The following is a 16,664-nucleotide window of genomic DNA, read 5'->3' on the forward strand; positions in this document are numbered from 1 at the left end:
GCAAAGAAACTCACACACACACACACATTTTCAGAACCGCTCATGATTCCTAAATGGGTATTAAAAAAAATCCAAGTTTGACAATGAGAAAAAACAAACCCTTTAAAAGTTGTCAAAATGCAAATTAGTGCAGTATCAAAAACCAGCAACTGTACACCTGAAAAGTGACCGACTAAAACGCGAAGAAAACATTTCATAGACTTTTGCCACGAACGGGGCTGCAGTTCCCGGGTCTGACCACTAGAGGGCCGCTGGAGACCAGTTTCTCCGCTTTTCACCTCTCGCACGTGTCAGGTGTGCGCGCTCCTGCACAATCCACCTATTTTCCATCGCCTTGGAGTTAAAGATAACACACACACACAGTTACGTTGAAATACAATACCTTGCTCAGTTGAAAGGGATTACCTTTTAAAAACCGCATACAAAAGAACTTGGTTTCGTTGCTCTTTTTAGTCCCTCGGCATTTATTCCCATCACAGCAGCATCTCATCGCTACATTTTCAGTGAAATATATATTTACAAACACATAACGCTGTAATACAGGACTCGCCTAATCCGGCTAAAGTGGCACTCCTGCTGCAGTATACTGTGATCGGATACAATAGAGCCCCTGTTGTACACCATTGAACACTTGGCGGCGCTGGACAAAAGTGCCTTTTAAATGAAAGGGTTATAATAAAATAATAAAGTCCCTGGTCAGAAAAGGAGGAAGATCGGACCGCCTGTAACAGATGAATGTCCGAGGCTTTAATGGGAGAATCGAACCATTTTAAAACAGGCTCCACAAAGGGGCGCAGTGCGCTGCCCGTGAATGTTATTTCCCTGAGCACAAAACTGGAAAGAATAAAAAGCAAATAGTTTTTTTTCTTCCATTAACTCGGGTTTCATATCCAAAAATATATTTCATCAAAATGAATGATATTTCGAGCAGAATCAAGGTTTTGAAGGGCTGGGGGATGAGGGCGATCCCACTGAGACACACTGAGGTGCTCTTTGACTCCGGAGCCACGGGGGGAGGGGGGTAAACACTGGGATGCAATGTGATGAAATCATTACAGCATCATATTTAAAGTCTAGATATTGTTTTTGATGATGGGACTATGTTCTTACAAATGTATTTGTGTCTTAGAAGTGTAAATCTATGTTGCCCTGGTAGTTTTGTGTAACAGCCTCTGTTACTATGGTAAAAAAAAAAAACATGTGGGCATACCCCTCAGGTGATTTCACCATGTGGGTTCAACTTGGCTGCTTGAGCTCTTTAATCTGCATGTCTCGTTTTGATAGAGTTTATTATCTCATAAAAAATATAGAAACAAAACAAGCGGGTAAGTGAGATGAGCTCGTGGGAGCAGATCCCCGTCCCTGGATGATGTCAGGACTTGAGTCCTGATCAAGATGCTTTGCTTCATCAGCATTCACTGCCATAATGATGAAACCCAGCAACTGATAAGTGCCACATTTAACCAAATTAAAGTAAGTAATTGGAGTTGCAGAAAATATACACAGTAGATGTGGAGACCGGCATGCAGCAACCTGATTTACTGACTCATTGTTCAGCTATGGATTGTATGCCTATCAAACATTTGCTGTTGCTCACAGTGAAGTTTTACTGTCAAACCAAAACATTTGGATGTAAGACTGTATTGTAATGCCCAAATATGCTCCGCTGCTGTAAACATTTAGCAAATAATGTCGATGTAAACCTCTCTGAATGTATCTGTTATTACCTCACATGACATCATCTCATGACATTTTTTAACAGCAGAATTTCAGATAATAAGAAGAAAAAGATTGTGTGTGACTAACAAATGCTTTGAAATGTTCAAGTGACAATGTGCCAAATCTTGAGACAGTGCTCACACCCTATCATTTTTTTATCAGGTTTATGAAGAAGTTATCGTTCAAAATTGTAGAGGATAAAAGAGGGTAAAATGATACCTTGTGCCCCACAACAGATACCCTGCTTTGGCACTAATAGTGCAACATTTTCCCTGGTCAGGATTCTCCACTTATTTCTCTACTTTGTTTATGCATTTCTCTTTTATCACCAAGTATTGCCCTGCTGAGAGAGAAGACAGGTAGGGCAGAAATAAGAGTCTCTTCCATGAAGAATAGCAGCTGAACCAGTGTTTCTCTTTGAAACCTTCTCTCCATTCTGTCCATCACATTTTTTCAGAACGCATGGTCTGAACGGATCACCTGCTCTTTTGCAGATCACATCACCCAGCACTTAGGGGGCACGATGGTGCGGCGGGTTTGGCTGGGTCCTGTTCTCTGGTGGGTCTAGAGTCCAAGTTCCACTTGGGTCGCCTTGCTACGGACTGGCATCCCATCCTGGGTGTGTCCCCTCCCCCTCCAGCCTTGCGCCCTTTGTTACTGGGTTAGGCTCTGGTTTGCTGTGGGACACGTGGTTTCAGCCATTGTGTGTGTGATCACCCAGGACTGACCTTGAGTGTCGTGTCAAGGGAATTCTGGGAACATGTGTCCTCCTTCGTCCCACTGGCCATGTGGCACGAAAGCGGGCACCCTGCCGCTATCGCTTGTGAACCACTCAAGGTGCCCACATTCACACAAGAAGATACACTCTGTGTCTGGCTGATAAGATTTGGGCCCTTGTGTAGATTCTGTGCTTTCTCAAACAAGCCCCCATTACAATCAGGCCTGGAGTGTCCTTCTTTCATCAAGATCGTGACCTTGTTCCGTACATCCAGTCCTAGAGCACATCTCCCTTTCCCCTCACACTGCCTTGAAGCCATAAATAAAACACATACACACATTCAAAGAGCAGGGCAACGCATTGCTTCTGACTTGGCTCAATTTCTACCTCATTCCTTTTCATTTTTGGACAAAAATTTTACTTTTCTAAAATTAAAGTGAAATTAAACTAAAATTCCCATATACTGTGCCAGAATGTTTACAGTTCCCCCCAGGAAATAATTAACATAGCTTAAACCTCATAATTGTGCCAAGAACTTCAGTACAACACTGTAGTATATTTGTATATATATTCAAGAGACCACCAAATACAGCTAGTAGTGTAGTGGTTAGAGTTGCTGCTTTTGGATCCAAAGGTCACAGGTTCAATCTCCAGCTACAGTACCCTTGAGCAAGGTACTTACCATAAAATTGCTCCAGAAAAAAAAAATACCAGCTGTATAAATGGTAAATGCTTATAATTGTAACCTTAATGATGTAACTTGCTTTGTAGAAAAGTGCCATGTGAATGTAACACATAGTCTTTGGTACTGCTATGATGTTTTACATACCATAATATTCTGGGCTATTTTACTGTATGATGCTACAGAAATTTATAACTTGAGCAGGTGGATTTGTTGTGTCCTGGGGCTGTGTTATTTCTCACAAACACCAGTTCTTACTGTATCGCCATTCAGATTACACCACTTCATTATAATCTTTATTTCAACTGCTATGTAATGGAAACTGAGAGCAGAAATGTTTATTTTATCCGTGAGGCCATGAAGAAGAAGCATCTGATCTGATTCCCCATTGCCACTAACCTGTGTGACCCAACAGCCAAAGTTTTAAAAAGTTTCTTGTTTCCACACTAGTGTTACACTATAATCACGTTCAATCATTTAGCTGATGCTGCTCTCCAAAAGAAACTTACTATGTTAAGTTACTAACAGGTATTGACCTCTTTATGCTGCTGGGTAGTTTTACTGGAGCAATTTAAGATAAGTACCTTACTCAACAGTACCACAGGTGGAAGTGGGATTCAAACTTGCAGCTCTTGGGTTCAGAGGCAACAGTAACCAGTACACTACCAGCTGTCCACCTTACATTATACTCCTGTGTTAGATGATAACGCTTCATGGAGCGCATTAGACTAGTCAGTGTTTCAGCTCACGCAATGTGTTAGATGTTGTAAGGTGCCACAGAGTGGGGAATGGCAGTTACGTCTCAGTTAAATATTTTAATGGCATTCAAGGTTATTATACAAATTGCAATTACTCCCAAACAGTGGATATTCTGAATTTTTTTATGTGTTCTGACCAACGTTCTCAATGCTGATGGAGCAGAATTAGTGAGGCACAGCTCAAAATAATAGGACACAAAAATGCTGAACACCTTGAGGGTTTAAAAAGTGCCGACTGTTCTTTGGACTCTAAGTTAGTGGGTGGGCACCATGAGGAAGCTGTGTCTGCTATAAAGGGGTGATCTGGTCCTTTCCTTCTCTCTACCTCCAAGACATATTGAGTTGGCAGCACTAAAGCAGAGCTCAGTCAGCATTAAAATTTTTTTTTTCCAGTTACATTGACCTAACTATTTATTCTTACATATGTATACAGTACACAGCAATATATAAATATATACGTATTTATTGCTTTGCCATACCTTCCATATAAAGTGGCAAACATACAATACAATTTTGTTAATTAACAGTACTGTATTTGGCGTGGCGTGTTCAGCTGGTGCCCACTGTGTGGTGGGTCTAGGATTCAAGCCCTGCTGGGGGTGCCTTGCAATGGACTGGCATCCCATCTTGGGTGTGTCCCCTCCCCCTTAGACCTTGGACCCTTTGTTGCCGGGTAAGGCTCTGGCTCGCTGCAACCCCACTTGGGAGAAGCGATTGTTGACAGTGGAGTAGTTCTGTACTGGGTGTTTTTACAGAAACAATTTCTAATCAGGTAGCTGATGTGGGGTGGATTTATGTGCAGTTTTATTTCTCCTGCCCATATATGATCATTGAACATAAAGAATACCTAAGTAGCAAGCTACTCAAAGAAAACAGAAATAGCTTCCCAAATATTCTAAATATTCAGAAATTACACATTGCACAGCAAAAAGCCTAAAACTCTCCCAAGCTCTTTCCAGTCTTTGATGTTCAAAAGTCCCTTGTTTCATACCAGGTGGCCACAACTGTTGCTCATCTCTCATTAAAGAGCCCATTCCAGGCTATCAGTTTGGTCAGAGAAGGGCCATAGCCAACGTACCACATAATGTCAGGATGAGCCTGTCTTTATGGACCCTTTTTACTCAGGTGCAGAGTTCCAGCTTTATGAGGCCAAATCCCTCAAACTTGTGAAAATATGTTATTTTCATTCTGTATTTGTCATTCTTTGCACATCCACAGCAGATATACCGGTCCAAAACTGAGATGTGAAAACTGTGAAAAATCAACTGCCATTATTACTATGTACAAATACAGGTGCAACATCTTTTCAACTTTGTAAACAAACCAAGAAAGTGTAAAAGCATGTATTTTTAAGTCTTAGTACTTGAAAGTACATGTTTCAAAAGGGTTTTAAAGGTTTTCTCCCACATGACATTATATGACTGAGTATGAGATGAACAAGACCAGAGAAGTTACAATTTTAGCACTACATTCACATTTACATTTATTCATTTAGCAGACGCTTTTCTCAAAAGCAACGTACATCTCAGAGAAAATACAATGTGTTTATTACATTATCAGAGACATAGATGCAGCTATGTGATTCTTAAATAAACTTAGCTTGTTTCTTTCCATCATATGCACCAATGTTCATCACACAAGTAGCTGCATAAAACTCAATAGATGAATTCGGATCACCTTCCTACATTTTTTTCTTTTAAGGTACACAAACCTTTACGTACAATACAGGAGTAGCGGCTGTGTAAAGGTTTATCCGGGCATGATCTTAAAGTTATTGCGCATGAACACTTACACCTTACATGAGCTTAAGTGATCATGGGCAAAATGTATCTGGAAGAGATGAGTTTTCAGACCCTTTTTAAATGTGGACAGAGTTTCAGCAGTTCAGAGTGAGAGAGGGAGGTCATTCCACTACAACGGAGGCAGAACCGAGAACCTCCATACTTCACCTTTCGTGCATGGAACCACCAAGCAGACAGAGGTAAAAGAGTGCAGCAGTCTGGATGGCATGTAGCAGTTGATCAAATCTTGTAGATAGGAGCAGTTCTATTGATGCATTTGTAGGCAATAACTAGGGTCTCCAATCCGACCCGGGCAGCTATGGGAAGCCTGTGCGGAGAAATGAGTAGGGGAGATACATGGGAACGATTTGACAAGTCAAACACAACTTGCGCAGCAGCAGCATTCTGTATCAGCTGTAGAGGTTTGATGGCAGTAGCAGGAAGGCCACAGAGGAGAAAGTTGCAGTAGTCCAGACGGGATGTCACCATGCCCTGGACAAGTAGCTGGGCAGAGTCAGTTGTGAGGTAAGGACAGATCCTGCGGATGTTATGCAGGATGTATCTGCAGGTCCGGGTAGTGGCTCCGATTTGTTGAGAGAAAGACAGACTTGAGTCAATCTTCACTCCCAGACTCTTAGCTGAGGAGGTAGGAAAAATGAGTGAGTTGTCCAGTTTGATCAAGAGATTGTCACAGGAAGACAGGCCAGCTGGGAGGGTAGGATCTCTGTTTTGGAGAGGTTGAGTTGAAGGTGTACTTGTAGTTCTGATGAATATGAAAATGAATAAGAATGAAATTGAATGAAATGATGCACCCTGCGTTGTCCACAAGTTACTCCTGGCTACAGCTGGAGACTCCACAATCCTGTGCTGCAATGAGCATCTTAATCGGTAAGTCATCTATAAATGTAACTGTAGACTATATTTAAAAAATTAAATTGATGATCTAATGAAATCAGTGAAATCATTCAACCTGAGAAAAAAATAACTTACTGAAACACCTGTGCATGTAGAGTTGGTTCATTCAGAATCAAGGTGGTTTAGGAAACATTTCACTTTCTAGGGTATATGGTTGTATAATAGTGCAACACACCAGGCATCTTAGATCAAAAGTGACCAAGCATGAGGGGATGAAGGATGAATAGATTTAGCATACACTTTTCCGTACAACTCAGAGTAAATATTTCATTTTATTTTATTTTAGTGTTTTTGTCTCGTGAGATGAAAGTACAAATCAACAAGCTGAAAGAAAAGAATGGCCTACTGGAAATTTACGAATAAGTCCAATAAGATCACACGCACAGAAAAACTTTAAAAAGAAAAATTCTAGAACTAAAACCTCCCCTCAAACCCATGTAGCTTTGTTTCTGAAGTGCCTTTTTAAAGGGAGTGCAGAGAAGTGTTAAATGACCACAGCTGGTGTTCCTTTCCTCTTCACGGTCCTCCTCCAGCTGTGGCCTTGTGGAAAAGAGGCTTCTGGGTCTGCAGGAATATCTCTGCATACTGAGGTTTAATTTGTAAGGACTGTGAGGAGACCCCTATAGGGAACGCAACAGTGAATGGCAAATTCTTACATCGAATTGATACAGTAAAAATTTCCCATCTGTGTAAATAGGTCAATTATAATTGTATGTTGCCTTAGTGAAAAACAGGAAGCAAATTAATGAATGCATAAAATGTAAATGCTGGTGAAACATTGTTCAGTCCAGCCTGATATGTCCCCTAGCTGTTCTTTGCCTCCAAAACTATTGACAAGATGCTCTGTCACTATGTCTAGTGTAGAGGCTCACTTTATGAAGCATTTTCATGTGTTTATATTAGAGGACTATTATTTAATTTTACTTGCAAAATTCCATACGCAAAAAGATTAGCTATATCAGTTTGTTCTATTTCACGATATCAAGCAACAGGTATAAATACCATTTACCTCCAATAAGTGTAAAGCTCTAAAAACCACTGAGTTGTTTATTTCATGCTTTCTGCACAGTGTTGAAACCTCTGCCATTTCTTCTCTCTTCTTCCTTTTGTGTATCGTTTCCTTTTGCTCATTTTTCCAGTTATTGACCATTAACTTAAAAAAGCCGGCTCGGTGGGTTTGCGCGTCCCCGACACGCTACGCTCGTGCTACAGTTGACCCCCTCCCCCCTCCTCCCTCTGCTCCCTCGAGTCCGAGAAGCCGTTTCCGAGGCAACCGCGGGCACGGTCCGCTGAGCCCTGAAGTGAAGTGCAGTACAGTATGCTATGGTACGGTACTGTCCTACAGCTGAAGGAAAGAAACCAGAGATGTGCAGCCAGTGGGATTGGGAGGGGGGCGGCGGGGGTGATTGTGAAAAGCCGTGATGCGCGAGCCCTCGCCCCCTCCCCTTCACGCTCCCGCGGTCTCGCCCTCCGTCTCTCGCTCTCTCTCTCTCTCTCTCTCTCTCTCTCTCTCTCTCTCTCTTTTATATTGAAATTGTTTGGATGTCGAACATGACCGCGGCGCTTCACAGGCACGCGACAGCCAGCGCACGAGCCCGTCCAGGAGAGCAGGGGAACTCTGGGACAGGAGAGCATCTCCCCACGCGGGGTTTCTGAGGGACCCGGCTGTCAGTGAAGTTCGCGGCGCGCGCCTTCCACCCGTTTCTCACGCGGCGTCCACGCAGCGCTCACACGACATGCGCGAGCCCGGCTCAGCGCGCGCCGCCGCAGTCGCCGTCGCTGGACTCATAAGTTTCTGCGCGGTTGTCTTTGTCCAGCAGCCCGCAGCCGCTTTAGCAAACAGGTCCGGTGCAGGTACGTTTTTTTCCCTTCATAATAATCAATTCCTCTTTATTCTCCTCCTATTTCCATAACCTGTTGAAGGCTGATAGTAATAATAAAAATAACAGTTAATTATAAAAGGACTGTCCAGTGTCCTGGGGTCGGGCGGACACGGCTTGAGGCTCAAGACAGTTGAGCTCAGCTCAGGTATTACTACAGTTACTCATGACCTATGAGGAAGTGCCGTTTTTCTCTCCCGTTGTTTGCATTAGTGTCTGGTGCTGGTGAAAAATAAAGTTCGAACGGTCCATCATCTCTCCCTCGGACAATGTCTTCATTTTCCCTTGGATGTTGATGATGTGAGACATGAAGTGTCCATTATTGTGTCCTTCAAATCAGAGACATAAGTGTCTGTGGGACCAAACTAAACAGTAGGACTGTAGTAAAACACTAATAGTGTCGCTGCTCCAAGGTGCACGTTACCCCCTCCCACATCCCCACAAAGGGGTGTAAAATACAGATCAGGTGTCGTCTGCCTTCCCGAGAAGTGAATCCTGTGTCCAAAACCACTCCTCTCAGTTATCTAGAGAATTCCGGACCGGTTCCAAAAGGCGGCGTTTTGTCCTTTAAAGCTGCCAAGGCACTGAATCCCAGTGAATGCCAAGGCCACTTTATCACAATTTGGGAAAGTTTGGGTGTTGGGTTGGGGCAGCACAGTGGTGCAGCAGGTAGCATTGCTGCGTCACTGTTTGGGTGTAGGTTCGAATCTGCCTCAGTGTGCGTGCACTTAGGGAAGTGTCCTTGTGTTCGTGTGGGGTTGTTTCCAGGTGCTCTGGTTTCAAACCCTGGTCAAAAGACATGTTTCAGGTTATTTTATGTGTGGCTGCTCTCCTAGCCTACCACCCAGTGATTCCAGGATAGGCTCTGGACTGCAGGAACCCTGCTGAGGACCAGTGGTTAATACTTGTATACTGTATATTGTGTGGTATATGCCATGGGGGGGTGAGGTGGCGCAGTGGGTTTGGCCGGGCCCTGCCCTGTGGTGGGTCTGGGATTCAAGTCCCGCTTGGGGTGCCTTGTGATGGACTGGCGTCCCGTCCTGGGTGTGTCTCCTCTCCCTCCAGCCTCGTGCCCTGTGTTGTCGGGTTGTCGGGACAAGCGGTAGACACTGGGTGTGTGTAATCATATACCACATTATATACTTATTCATTCTCTTGTAGGATTTGTATGAAGAGCTAAAAGAAGGACAAAAAAACAGGAGGAAGTGAAACGCAAATGTTTCCTTTTATTAGGGCTTTCCGTTCAACAGCAAATTGTTCAGTGTTTTCGGACAGGAGCGTGCAGAGAATTCCGCTGTGTTACCACCGCCCTGGGGCGATTTTATATAATGAGAGGTTGATGATGCTTTACAGAGAGAGACACTCAAAGTGAGGCATCTGGTTTGGTAAAGTCACATTAATTGTAGTGTTTGGGCCTAGATGCTGTTTTGCTGTGTGCAGTGAGGGAGTGTGTAAGCCTGCGATGGCAGAGGCCAGGGTTTCTGCCCTCGTAGGCATCATCTGGAGTGAAGGTGATGGATCGTTCTGCTCCCTGGAAGCCAGGAGAAGCAAGGGGATGGGCCAGATGTTCAGGGACGTGAAGTTGTGCACTTCAACTCTGACATTTCACTGTGTACGGCTTCCTCTCTGTGTCAGTGATGGGAAACCATGATGCTCCTGCCGGTGGGGCTTTATTTATCCCCTGAGATGACACTGCAACTCTGCACTGTCTGTCATCTCTGGGAGTTTACAGCCTCACAGGATGCATTTCATAAGCCCACTTTTTTTTTGCTTGTCAAAACAGTTACAGTTAGAGAGACATATGCCAAAAGTCCTCATTTTTTAGCCTCTTATTTTTCTGTATCACTCCTCAGGTGTCCTTTGTTCTAAGAAACAGTTTTGAATGCAGTCAACCGGTTTTTGATTTATCTTTCGCAATTTACCTTACGCCTTGAATGTGGATCTTAACCATAGGTGTATAAATAGTGTGGGGGAATGTGCCTCTGCAATATTAAAGCTAGCATCTGCATACCGCCTTAAAGTAATTTAGTTAATATTCCCTCACCCCCCCCCGCAATACCTGACATGTTCTTATGTGTCATCCTAACATAAAAGCAACTGATTAATTTGATTGTGAGGAAGCCAACTGTATGTATGAGACCACAGAGTAGAGAGTCGCAGGAAAATGTGTGAAAGAAACACATTTCATGATGACAGTGTATGAGGTCTGCACTTAGTGGTGTCAATATTTACTTAAACTGCAGCTTCTGTCTCCCTCGGGGGTCTTGGGTTCATGTAGGGGGGGTTTTGACAGGCGTACATACCCAGACAGGAAAAAGAGGTGGAGTTAAGGATGGATCCATGAAGGTCATTGCGATGCTTCTACTGGTGAGCACTGGACCTCTTAGACTTGTGAGGGAGCAGATGCTCAGACAGTCCCTTGGAAAGGCAGCTACCATATCTGGCCCTGAGCCATGGCAACCAGCGGTGATGGGATGACGACAAGATGAAATGTCGACGTGACCCCTGAACCCCTCCCAGCTTTATGATGCATACGTTCTGTGCGGAAATGGGCTGGCCTGGCGTTGAACAAACGGGGCTGCGGCAGCGGGAGGTGTACCTGCAAGCGGGGTCCACACAGCGAGGGGTCCGCTCTCCCCGTTACTGTCTTTCTTCCCTCGCACTGACGGAAAAGTTTCAAAGACTTGCGTGAGTCCAGCAATGCTCACGGCGCTGGCAGCCGCATTGTAATAATCCTCGTCAATATGTCTTTGTTCTCTAAGAGGATTGTGCTGCACAGATAGAATAATGAGTCGTTCTCTTGTGGTTTTCTTCAGTACGGCATAGCAGTGTACCCCCCCCCAACAGAGTTCCGCACTTTCCACAGTTTAGTTTTTTACCTTTATGTCTTTTCATTTGCTGAAGACCTTTGATCATTGCTATCTTTTGCTCATTATCCACAAGATAAATGAAACTCATATCTATATTATGGTCACATTTAATAATTCCACCATCAGTGTTGTACCAAATTCTTTGTATGTAGTCTTAAGCTCCCTCTTCAACATCTACAAGTTGCTTTTTTGCAGGAAGCACAGCAGTTGATCACAGACCTACTATATTACTGTAGGTAGGAAGCCCTGAGTAAACAGCAGAATTGTTGTATTCATGTCATTATTGAATTGAATTGAAATATTGAGTTGTGCCACCTATCTTCAGCAGAGCCTTTACTAGTAAGTCCCATGGCACAGTGACAGATGTAATTACCTTGCCTGGTTACCATACTTGTACAAGTTGAGGCTGTTCCACATATTCAGTGGCAGCAGGTCACCCCAGAGCAGCTCATTTGGACCAATTTGTGTCCACTGCACGCAGAGCTGCGTTGTCAGTTAATCCATTTCAGGAGATCCAGTCTTATATCCTCTGTTCCAAAGTGTGGTCCCAAGCAGTGTTTTTCTGGATTCACAGACTCTGCACATGAGAGCACGCCACCCACAGGAAGGATGTAGGACACATGGTGCAGAAAAGCTGCAGCGTTTTTAATTACATGCTTTGTTTCTCCAGCTAAATGCTCTCTCTGTCATTTCAGGCAGCATCGTGAAGTGGAGACCCACCGCTTAGGGGGGTGGGCTGGGCGGCACTGAGGCAGGAGGCGTACTCTACAATGTAGCAGAAGCATGTTTGGAAATCTTGCTCCTTGTTAGAGGGTATAACCTGGAAGCAGTGAGGCTTGATGCACATCTGTCACGTCTCTTAAGTGCGGCAGTGTGGTGCTCCTTTGTTGCAGTATGATCTCAACTTCCCACACTGCGACTTTCCTCCATCTACACGATCCATTTACTTTTTACACTATCGCAGGCCATTTCTGTTTTTCAAGTTTTGTCACATAAACAATCATACTTAGTACGACGTGCAGTGAAATGCTTTTCTGACTGTCTGTAATACAGACTGATAGAACAGGTAATATAAATAAGGCAATACAAATAAAGTAGAAATTAGAGAAATACTGCAGACGCAGTGGCGCAGTGGGTTGGACCGGGTCTCGCTCTTCAGTGGGTCTGCGGTTTGAGTCCTGCTTGGGGTACCTTGCGGTGGACTGGTGTCCCATCCTGGGTGTGTCCCTTCCCCCTCTGGCCTTCTGCCCTGTGTTGCTGGGTAGGCTCCGGTTCCCTGTCACCCTGTATGGGACGAGTGGTTCTGAAAATGTGTGTGTGTGTGTGTGTGTGTGTGTGTGTGTGTGTGTGTGTGTGTGTGTACTGCAGAAGCATGAAGAATATACACACATACAGAGTCTGAAACTGCTTGTCCCAAGTGGGATTGCAGCAAACCAGAGCCTAACCTGGCAACATGGTGTAAAGCTGGAGAGGGAGGGGAAACACCCTGGACAGGATGCCAGTCTGCTGTAAGGCAACCCATGTGGGACTTGAATCCCAGACCTGTTAAAGAGCAGGACCCAGACAAGCCTGCTGCTCCACTGTGCCCCCCTCATGAAGAATATATAATGATAAAAATAGGATAGAATAAATAATAAAATACCCCTCCGTGAACCACCACCTTACCATGGTGGAGGGGTTTGAGTGCCTGAATGAGTCAAGGAGCTATATGCCCCTGGTAGGGTCTCCCATGGCAGACAGGTCCTGGATGACAGATGAGACAAAGTGCGGTTCAAAAGGCCCTTATGAAGGAAAAAATCAAGGCTTCTGTTTACCCTGCCCGGTATGGGGTCACCGGGGCCCCACCCTGGAGCCAGGCCTGGGGGGCTCGCATGCGAGCGCCTGGTAGCCAGGTCTATGCCCACGGGGCCTGGCCAGGCTCAGCCCGAAGCCACGACGTGGAGCTGCTCTTCGGTGGGCTCACCACCTGCCGGAGAAACCATAAGGGGCCGGTGCATTGTGATTTGGGCGGTGGTCGGGGCCGAGTGCCCGGCCGACCCAAACCTCGGGCGCCAACTCTGGTTTTTGGGACTTGGAATGTCACCTCACTGGCGGGGAAGGAGCCTGAGCTGGTGCGGGAAGTTGAGAGATACCGTCTAGATATAGTTGGGCTCACTTCCACTCACAGCTTGGGTTCTGGAACCACTCTTCTCGATCGAGGGTGGACTCTCCACTATTCTGGCGTTGCCCAAGGTGAGAGGCGGCGGGTGGGTGTGGGCTTATTAATAGCCCCCCAGTTCAGCCGCCATGTGTTGGAGTCTACCCCGGTGAATGAGAGGGTCGTCTCCCTACGCCTTCGGGTCAGGGAACGGTCTCTCACTGTCGTTTGTGCTTATGCGCCTAGCGGCAGTGTAGAGTACCCGGCCTTTTTAGAGTCCCTGGGGGGCGTGCTGGAAAGCGCTCCCACTGGGGACTCTGTCGTTCTACTGGGGGACTTCAACGCCCACGTGGGCAGCGACAATGATACCTGGAGGGGCGTGATTGGGAGGAACGGCCTCCCTGATCTGAACCTGAGCGGTGAGTTGTTATTGGATTTCTGTGCTAGTCGCGGTTTATCCATAACGAACACCATGTTCATGCATAAGGGTGTCCATCAGTGCACTTGGCACCAGGACACCCTAGGTCGGAGGTCGATGATCGACTTTGTAGTCGTTTCTTCTGACCTTCGGCCATATGTCTTGGACACTCGGGTGAAGAGAGGGGCTGAGCTGTCAACTGATCACCACCTGGTGGTGAGTTGGATTCGATGGCGGGGGAAAAAGCTGGACAGACCTGGCAGGCCCAAACGCATAGTGAGGGTCTGTTGGGAACGTTTGGCGGAGGCCCCTGTCAGAGAGGTCTTCAACTCCCACCTCCGACAGAGCTTCAACCAGGTCCTTAGGGAGGTGAGGGACATTGAGTCTGAATGGACTACGTTCCGTGCCTCCATTGTCGGGGCGGCGGTTCGGAGCTGCGGCCATAAGGTCTCCGGCGCCTGTCGCGGCGGCAATCCCCGAACACGGTGGTGGACACCGGAAGTAAGGGATGCCGTCAAGCTGAAAAAGGAGTTCTATTGGGCCTGGCTGGCTCATGGGACTCCTGAAGCAGCTGACAGGTACCGACGGGCCAAACGGAGCGCGGCTCTGGCAGTCGCCGCGGCAAAAACTCGGGCTTGGGAGGAGTTCGGTGAGGCCATGGAGGAAGACTTTCGGTCGGCCTCAAAGAGATTCTGGCAAACCGTCCGGCGACTCAGAGAGGGGAAGCAGTGTTCCACGAACACTGTTTACAGTGGAAGTGGTGCGCTGCTGACCTCAGCTGAGGATGTCCTCGGGCGGTGGAAGGAGTACTTTGAGGATCTCCTCAATCCCTCCGACACGCCTTCCGTAGAGGAAGCTGAGGCTGGGGATTTGGAGGGGGACTCGTCCATTACCCTGGCTGAAGTTGCTGAGGTAGTCAAAAAACTCCTCGGTGGCAAGGCTCCGGGGGTGGATGAGATCCGCCCCGAGTTTCTCAAGTCTCTGGATGTTGTGGGGCTGTCTTGGCTGACACGCCTCTGCAGCATCGCGTGGAGTTCGGGAACGGTGCCTCTGGACTGGCAGACCGGGGTGGTGGTCCCTCTTTTTAAGAAGGGGGACCGGAGATTGTGTTCCAACTACCGGGGGATCACACTCCTTAGCCTCCCTGGGAAAGTCTATGCCAGGGTACTGGAAAGGAGAATCCGACCGATAGTCGAACCTCGGATTCAGGAGGAGCAATGCGGTTTTCGCCCTGGCCGTGGAACACTGGACCAGCTCTATACCCTCACTAGGGTGCTGGAGGGTTCGTGGGAGTTTGCCCAACCAGTCCATATGTGTTTTGTGGACCTGGAGAAGGCATTCGACCGTGTCCCTTGTGGCATCCTGTGGGGGGTACTTCAGGATTATGGGGTTCGGGGCTCGTTGCTACGGGCTGTTCGTTCTCTGTATGACCGGAGTAGGAGCTTGGTTCGCATTGCCGGCAGTAAGTCAGACCTGTTCCCGGTACATGTTGGACTCCGCCAGGGCTGCCCTTTGTCACCGATTCTGTTCATTATCTTCATGGACAGAATTTCTAGGCGCAGCCAGGGAACGGAGGGTGTCTGTTTTGGTGGCCGCGAGATCTCGTCTCTGCTTTTTGCGGACGATGTGGTCCTGTTGGCTTCATCAAGTCAAGACTTGCAGCGTGCACTGGGGAGGTTTGCAGCCGAGTGCGAAGCGGCGGGGATGAGAATCAGCACCTCCAAATCCGAGGCCATGGTTCTCAGTCGGAAAAAGGTGGATTGCTCGCTCCGGGTTAGGGGGGAGTTGCTCCCTCAAGTGGAGGAGTTTAAGTATCTCGGGGTCTTGTTCACGAGTGAGGGAAAAATGGAGCGGCAGGTTGACAGACGGATCGGTGCGGCGTCCGCAGTAATGTGGTCATTGTACCGGTCTGTTGTGGTGAAGAGGGAGCTGAGTCGTAAGGCGAAGCTCTTAATTTACCGGTCGATCTACGTTCCTACCCTCACCTATGGTCATGAACTCTGGATCATGACCGAAAGAATGAGATCGCGGATACAAGCGGCAGAAATGAGTTTCTTCTGCAGAGTGGCTGGGCGCACCCTTAGGGATAGGGTGAGGAGCTCAGTCACCCGGGAGGAGCTCGGAGTAGAGCCGCTGCTCCTCCGCATCGAGAGGAGCCAGTTGAGGTGGCTCGGGCATCTGTTCCGGATGCCTCCTGAACGCCTCCCTGGGGAGGTGTTCCGGGCTTGTCCCACTGGGAGGAGGCCTCGGGGCAGACCCAGGACACGTTGGAGAGACTACGTCTCCCGGTTGGCCTGGGAACGCCTTGGGGTTCCCCCAGAGGAACTGGAGGAGGTGTGCGGGGAGAGGGAAGTCTGGAGGACTCTGCTCGGACTGCTGCCCCCGCGATCCGGCCCCGGATAAAAGCGGAGGAAGATGGATGGATGGATGGATAAATAATAAAATAAAGTAAGATAAAAATATAGTGTTAAAAAAAAATAAAAAAATATATAGTGGTCATAAATAAAAAATATATGTTTTTCTTCGTGGGGGTGTGGTGGCGCAGTGGGTTGGACCGGGTCCTGCTCTCTAGTGGGTCTCGGGTTCGAGTCCCGCTTGGGGTGCCTTGCGACGGACTGGCGTCCCGTCCTGGGTGTGTCCCCTCCCCATCTGGCCTTATGCCCTATGTTGCCGGGTAGGCTCCGGTTCCCTGCAACCCCGTAGGGGACAAGCGGTTCAGAAAATGTGTTTTTTTTTTAATTATTAATTTATTTCAACTTTACGTATTACTTAGCTATTATTACACA

General features: G+C 46.9%; 1 protein-coding gene across 2 annotated transcripts in view; it reads left to right on the forward strand.

Moving 5' to 3' along the window:
* Positions 1–8,054: 8,054 nt before the first annotated feature.
* The window catches only part of LOC108918436 (signal peptide, CUB and EGF-like domain-containing protein 3), a 76,586-nt gene continuing 67,976 nt past the window's right edge, over positions 8,055–16,664 (forward strand). For both annotated transcript variants that reach the window (XM_018725654.2, XM_018725655.2), the window contains exon 1: positions 8,055–8,427. In XM_018725654.2, coding sequence (XP_018581170.1) covers positions 8,310–8,427 — 118 coding nt within the window. In that variant the 5' untranslated portion in view covers positions 8,055–8,309. The remainder of the gene's footprint in view (positions 8,428–16,664) is intronic.

Source organism: Scleropages formosus, chromosome 22, assembly GCF_900964775.1.
Source record: "Scleropages formosus chromosome 22, fSclFor1.1, whole genome shotgun sequence".
In the NCBI taxonomy this organism is placed as follows: domain Eukaryota; kingdom Metazoa; phylum Chordata; class Actinopteri; order Osteoglossiformes; family Osteoglossidae; genus Scleropages; species Scleropages formosus.